Source organism: Protopterus annectens, chromosome 2.part1 (genome assembly GCF_019279795.1).
Source record: "Protopterus annectens isolate FY-2018-M chromosome 2.part1, PAN1.0, whole genome shotgun sequence".
Taxonomy (NCBI): domain Eukaryota; kingdom Metazoa; phylum Chordata; order Ceratodontiformes; family Protopteridae; genus Protopterus; species Protopterus annectens.
The window spans coordinates 400,026,668-400,034,153 of NC_056729.1; the positions used below are offsets into that span (position 1 = coordinate 400,026,668).

The 7,486-nt window shown below is 37.0% G+C and overlaps 1 protein-coding gene across 1 annotated transcript in view; it reads left to right on the plus strand.

The window, feature by feature from the left end:
• Positions 1-619: 619 nt before the first annotated feature.
• The window catches only part of LOC122794850 (neuropeptide Y receptor type 1-like), a 210,684-nt gene continuing 203,817 nt past the window's right edge, over positions 620-7,486 (plus strand). Inside the window, exons 1-2 of the mRNA XM_044063454.1 lie at positions 620-800; positions 3,316-3,397. Coding sequence (XP_043919389.1) covers positions 620-800; positions 3,316-3,397 — 263 coding nt within the window. The remainder of the gene's footprint in view (positions 801-3,315; positions 3,398-7,486) is intronic.

Consider the following 7,486-nt stretch of genomic DNA (forward strand, 5'->3'; position numbering starts at 1 on the left):
ATTTTAAGAGTGATACTTGTATTGATATGTTGACCAACACATATATGAATGTTTGACTATATAGTAGCAGGCTGCAACAAACCAAGCAACGTAAGTTACAATGTGATTTCAGAGACTTTAGTCTCAGGAATGTGTTTGTTTGGCCAAGAGGTAATACTAACAACAATACTACTAATAATGTTAACAGCAATGCAGCCGCTGATGTTACCATGCAAAATGTTGTTCCAGCTGAAGGCTTGACTGGGAATGACTCCAGACCTGTTTTGCCAGCTTCCCAGATGGTGTCAGCTCTCAACTCTGTTTTGCCTGGGTTAGCCATTGCTAATGTACCGATTGAATGTGCAGAATCTACATCATCTGACCTGATGCAAGGTCAGACACCTCCACCATATCAGCAGGCTTTAGTCAATACTGCTTCTATCTCTGGTGCCAGACCTAAGGTAACATCTTTGCATAATTTGGATATTTTTTTACCATTGCCAGTGAGAGTGCATGCGACGTCGCAAACGAGGTTGACCAGTCAGGGTCGATGCAAGAGGAAGTACTCAGGGGAATCCAGCAGTACCCAGCAATGGACCAGGAGATGAACGGCTTGGTTTTTAATTTATCAAATTACATTATGACTCCGGCTGAGGCCTCATTGCTCAACAAAGGACTTTATTTTGTTCCTTCCATAGGTATAGATGTGACTACACTTCTTACAGACTTAAGAATGTTTGGGCGCAATGTGGCACTTAAGCTTATGCACCTGAAAGACGCTGCATGTGTTGAACGTGTTAGGCAAGGTTCTTCCTTGAAACGTAAAAGTTCCTATAACCCATTGTTACCTATACATGTTGAATGTTTTATTAAGACTTATGAAAAGGATGTTTATGAGAACTTTTATGACAAGAAAACACATAGATGTTGTTATTTTAATTTGAATGCTGGTCAAAAAGAAGCTTTAAAATCACTACAAAGTAATACTGATGTGATTATTAGGCCAGCTGATAAGGGTGGGGGGATTGTACTCATGAACCACACTGACTATGGAAATGCTATGCATATGTTGCTTGATGATCTGGAAACTTATGTTGCTTTAGATACTACTCAATATATGAGGCTGGTTAGATCAGTACACGATAACCTTTATGATTTATTAATGTGTAGGCAGATTGATTGTGACTTATATGGTTATTTGTATATTGAACATTCATGTATTCCATACATCAAATAATTGCTGAAAGTGCATAAATTCTTGATTTCACCTCCTGTCAGGCCCATTGTTGCAGGTGGTGGATGGGTGACTGAGGCTATGTCAATCTACCTGGAGAAGAAATTGGGACCTATTGTAAAAGGAATCCTTACTATATTGAAGGATACTATTCAGTTACTTGATGACCTAGATATTTACACCAAGGAAGCTTTACCCCCCCAGGTGTATATTAGTAGCATTGGATGTTAAAAATTTATTTACATCTATACCCAATGAATATGGATTGGAGGCTATTAGGGAGATGCTAAGTGGGATGGAGACTGTGACGAATGATGAAGTGACTTTGCTTTGTACTCTGTTGGACATGGTGCTGTCCAACAACGTCTTTATGTTTGATGGCCAACTTTACTTGTAGCAATGGGGTATCGCTATGGGCACCCCATGTGCCAATTCATATGCTAATTTGGTGGTCTACCACTGGGAAAAGAAGTTTCTTTTTGATAGTGTTTATTATTCACAGGTTCGCCTATATAAGCATTTTGTCGATGATACCCTACTGTTTTGGGATGGTGAATTTTCTGACCTATGCCAGTTTATTCACTATCTGGAAACAACAACAGATTTTTTGAGGTTCACCATGGCACATTCTCTAACTAATGTTGACTTTTTAGATGTCACTATAGGTAAAAACAGTTTGGATATGATTTATACTAAACATTATCGCAAGCCCTGTTGGAAGAATGCCCTTTTGGAATTTGGTAGCATGCATCCTAGATTTGTCTTTCATAATATAGTGAAAGGGCAATATCATAGGGTCAGAAGAATATGTAAAGACCCCAGTGATCTGAAGGTTCAGGTTGATTGCCTGGACCAATTATTTATTGAAATGGGATACAAAAGAACATTATTGGAAAGAGCAAAGAATGAGGTGTTTAGGGGCTCAGAATTAGAACCAAGTGGGTGTTGTTGCGATACACAATGGAAGAGTTATAGACTTCTATTTGTAACAACCTACACCAATGATAATATAGTGGTGACCGATATTATTAAGTGCAATTGGCATGTTCTTACTGTTGATTTGGATACAGTTGGCATAGTGGGTGAAAGACCATGCTTTGTATACAGGAATAGCTTGAATTTGAAAAGGCTTCTATGCCATGACAAAACAAAACATGGGGATTCTAATGTGAGTTTGGGGGGTCTGACTCCAGGTACTTTTCTGTGGAGAAAATGTAATATGTGGAGTGCAGTCTCCAAGAAACAGATTTTTAATCATCCTGCTCTAGATTTTAAGTTTTCTTCAAGGTTCACCACCACCTGTGATAGTTGTAATCTGGTGTATCTTGCCAGATGTAAGTGTTGCAGCTGTTTTTACGTTGGCAAGATCTCGAGGAGGTTGAAAGATAGGATTTACAATCACCTCTATGATATAAAAAAATATGCATCTTCAAAATGCTTTGGCTAAGCATGTTTCTGTTTTTAATTCTCATTGCTTTTGCTTTATGGTGTTGCAACTTGTGAGTAGAAATGAGAGAGAGGGTGACTATAATAATTCTTTGGAGTCTGTGGAATTGAAGTGGATTTTAAGGCTACGTGCTCACATTCACCCCAGACTCAATAATTATGTTAGTATAAAACCTGCACTTGAGGCACGATCCCTAAAATGACTGCTTTGTATTTCTGTATTTTCTTGATGTTAATTTAATGTTGATTACATAATTAAGTGATTTAATGATTTTATTTGAAATGCTTGATTATTGGGTGGTTCAGATATTTAAACTGAGTGCTTTTTTCTAGTGTGAGATCTGATGAAGCATGAGGTGTTCATGCAAAAGCGCTTATCTGTTCATTTTTATCAATAAAAAAATGTTATCCTGGATTTCAGAGCTGTGGTGGTTCTAGCTTGTGTTTCATTGTTTATCGTTTCCAGCCTTCTTGGCGAGAACCTTTGGGCAGCAGTGTGCACATTGTTTTTTTCCTTTTTTCCTTACATTAGAATGTTTGCAAGGACATTGCTCTTAAACTTCTGTTTGGGGAGGCAGCCTAACACAATGGATGCTATGAAACGTTCTAGTTTGTTTGTTCTGCAACGTACACCTGTCTTTGAAACTTTTTTAAAGTTGTGGAAAATGAATTATTTAATACTGATTTTAGTAATAATAATATTTTTTTTAATTTAACTAGAGATGAATTTTTAGCTTTGCAGCAAGTTCGTGACAATGATAGTATATTTATACACCCAGCCGATAAAGGAGGGGAGGCAGTTATCTTAGATTCTATTTATTATGATATTACAATGAAGGAAATGCTTAATGATACTGAAACTTATGAGCGAATCACACAGCCTATGTTATCGATGATTATTAAGGGGGTGCATGATGAATTGTATGAATTATTAATGTATGAATTGTTATCTAAAGAATTGTATGATTTTATGTTGGTATCTGAACCATTGGTGCTGATCATTCATGGATTACCCAAGGTGCATAAGTCTTTACCCCACCCCAGTTTTCATCCCATTGTATCAGGGAGGGGTTGGGTTACCGAATTTATTTCAATCTATCTTGAGAATCAACTCAAGAAACTTTTAGAAAAATTGGTGGCTGTTTTGAAAGACACTGAACATTTTTTGAGCAACCTGGGTGATTTTAGTAGAACCCATGGTATGTTTTCTGAAGATGTATTACTTGTTACCATGGCTATTAAGACCTTATTTACTATTATACCCCATGACATGGGGATAACATCTTTAAAAAGGTTTCTATCTACTAACATTGATTATACTAGGGTACATGTTGATTTGCTGGGGACTCTAATGGAGATTGTTTTATTTAACAATGTGTTCCTATATAAAGATGCGATCTACAGGCAGAAGAAGGGGGTAGCGATGGGGACCCCCTGCGCTAACAGTTATGCCAACCTAGTGTTGGCGGACTGGGAAGGCAGGGTGGTCCTTTCCAAGAATGAATATTTGATGCACCATTTACATTACAAAAGGTTTGTAGATGGCGTTTTTATTTTGTGGAAGGGAGGCATTGATGATTTATTTGAATTTGTGAAATATGTTGAGTTTAACAGCGAATGCTTTAGATTTGAGGTGACTTATTCATGTACTTCAATTGAATTTTTGGATACTAAAATTACTATGGCTAATGGCCTTATTCATAGTTCTTTTTTTTAGGAAATCTTGTAGAAAGAATGCTTTTCTCCATCAGAGAAGCATGCACCCCAGGCTTGTGTTTGGGAACATTGCCAAAGGTCAGTTTCTGAGCATGTCGAGACTACATACTGAGGATACTAAATATCAGGATGCAGTAACTACCCTGGAGGGAGATTTATTGAATGGGGATATAAGAAAACTTTGATAGATAGGACCTTAATAGAAGTAAATTCAATGCATACTAATAGAGGTAAACCGTACTTTAATAGGACCAGTGAACCTCAGGTTAATTGTAGTTATTCAGAAAGGCTTACTAATAATTCTCTTATGATGCCTCTGACCTATGGCAATAATGTTCTTCATATCTGTGATACAGTTAATAAATACTGGCCGATTTTGTTATCAGATGAAAAGATTAGGGATATGGTGGGTAATAAACCTTCTTTTACCTTTAAGAATAATTTGTCTTTAAAAAGACAACTTTGCTATAAAACAACTACCATTCCACTAGTAGTTTCTGAACGACTGGGCACTTTTCCTTGTAGGACTTACAAAGCTTGTCCTTTTATTTGTAAGGATAGTAATTTCAATCATATTGGACTGGGCTTTGCTTTCAAGGTTACATTTTATGCTGATTGTAAGTCAAAAGGGTTAGTTTACATGGCTAGGTGCAGGCATTGCACTTCTTTTTATGTAGGTAATGCTTAAAGAATGCATTTTGCAGTATCTAGGGGATATAAGGCGTAATAATTTGCTTACTGCACTAGCAAAACATGTTTTCCTATATTCTGATCACACATTTGAATTTTTGGCTTTACAAATAATACCAGTGGATTTGAGAAGGGGGGATTTTAATAATAGGCTTGAGCTGGCAGAGATTAAATGGATTACTAGGTTACAGGCAGATAAGCCCCCAGGGCTCAATGCTGTTATTCCTTTAAAGCCACTACTTAAGAAGTGTAGATCACATCAGTAGTTAATTGTTGCTTTTAATTGAATAATTGTCTTTGGTTTTTATTATATAAATGGTTTTACTTTGCTTGTGTTTATGGATCTGATGAAGCACAACTATGTGTGAAAGCGCTTATCCAGTTTGTCTGCAATAAAGTCGTATATGGTATCAGCCGTGGTGGACGCTTGGTTTATTATGTCTTCATTTGCGTGTTTATTTATTTTACTGAGCGACCTTCAGCAGTATTGGATATTTTTCATTGTTCTTGTCCTCCTGTATGGATGGTTGTAATGTAGATCGTTTCCATAATGTACGTTCATTAATGGAGCAATTGACAAGAATGGCAATGGCATAGGTGATAGACTGTGCTGCCAATAAGAGATAATTGGAAAATATTTTATGGGGCAAACATAGCTGTTTTTAGTTTAAATGCCAGCTTTTTAAGCATATATTACAAAAAACAGAATGCAACGTAAAGGAGTGAGTGTGAGTTTTTTGGGGACATTTATTGGGTGTGTGGTACTTGACTTTGCTTGCTGTCAGCAGTAGTCAGCTGATGTTGATCACACAACCTTCTATCCTGCTTTTTAGAAGATACACAGAGGAAGAAGTTGTCTTTCTTCCAAGTAAGTTAGAACTTTAGAAAAGACCTATATTTAGAGAAGGCACCTGTTTGTTGGCAATCTACCACCAATATACCAAATCACAATCTTAAAAATCTGTATCAGCTGAAACAGCTGCAAGAAGTGCAGAGCATGGAGATAGCTTCAATGAGTTTAATTTGTCAGAACTATTGACTAGCACCCAGCACTGAAAACAATATAGAATTAAGCATTGAAGTAACAACCTCTACAATAGTATGCAATGGATAATGTTCCATTTTGATGCATAAATTTGTCTTTGGTGGGATCTATACATATTCTAAGCTTGTCTTACTTCACCAGTTTTACCCTACTTTTGAACCATTCAGAATGTTTTAATTTGCTTAGCAGTTATACTAACACTTTCCATGCATTTCAGCTCCTATTCATTTCTGCTTGCTTAGGAAGCCTTCATAATGACAGAGTACCTGGCAATGTATCAGATGAAATCGTATTACAACATTCCACTAAGAAGCCTCCTTATCCAGTAAATAAACCAGAATAACTGCACATTGTCAGCTGTGTCCTTACTATTCTGCTTCATGACTCTCAGTGATGTACTCATGACTGTATATATAGTCATGTTATAGGGACTATATGCACAGCAAATATGGTGAATGTATAAATCGGCTGTGTAAAAGGGGGATGTCCACTGTTTTTTACTATTGTAAGATGTAGGGTAGGTGCGTTAGGAGCCGGGCAAGTTTATGGTTAGGATTAGCACACATTCGAAAGGTATTGCTACAAATCCCTTAATAGACCCATAACAGAATAAAATGGCCCCTTCAATATATATTGCACTAAATATGTGACACAAAAGAAAGAAGTGTCAATGTTTTCTTAAAAAGAAAATCCAAGGCCTGACTTTCATATCCTGAGTGGAATAACTTAAGGCCTTTCATCTGTTTTCATTCTTATTCAGACCTCTATGGGTAACCTCTGCCTAGCTTACAAAGCCTCAAATGATCCCATCTGATGTGACTTGCTATATGTTTACAAAACCTATAATACCTTATCAGCAGAGACCTGAAACTTCACAGTGACATGAAGAATACATGATGTCATAATCGGTACCTACCCCAAAGAATTCTTCTTCTTTATAACACTGCTTTCATCATCAAAGAATAGCTCCCTGACTCCCTTCAAACACAACTGCCAAGTAGCAGGCTAACAGGAAAACGATCCCTGAACTAACTACCCTTAGTGATACCAAGTAATGGAAATAACTCTGGCTAGTTGCAATTACACACTCCATGGTAGAGTATGTTGAGTGGATAAATAAGCTATTGTGAGGATCTGCTGTCTGAGAAAGAAAATCCATTACATGACAAACAAATTTTAATATTAAAAATTGCACTCTGCTGACTCCTAGCTATGTCAGGAAAAGGTACCGATAACAAAAGTGTTGCAGAAGCTATAAGATTGAGCTATTATGTATAATTTCACATCTAGGAAGCAAGGGGTTAAACTGTGATTTGACCCTTGATAAGAATGCACATAATCTGTAGGCTAGACTTTCTGCACTGAGTGCAGTTTCA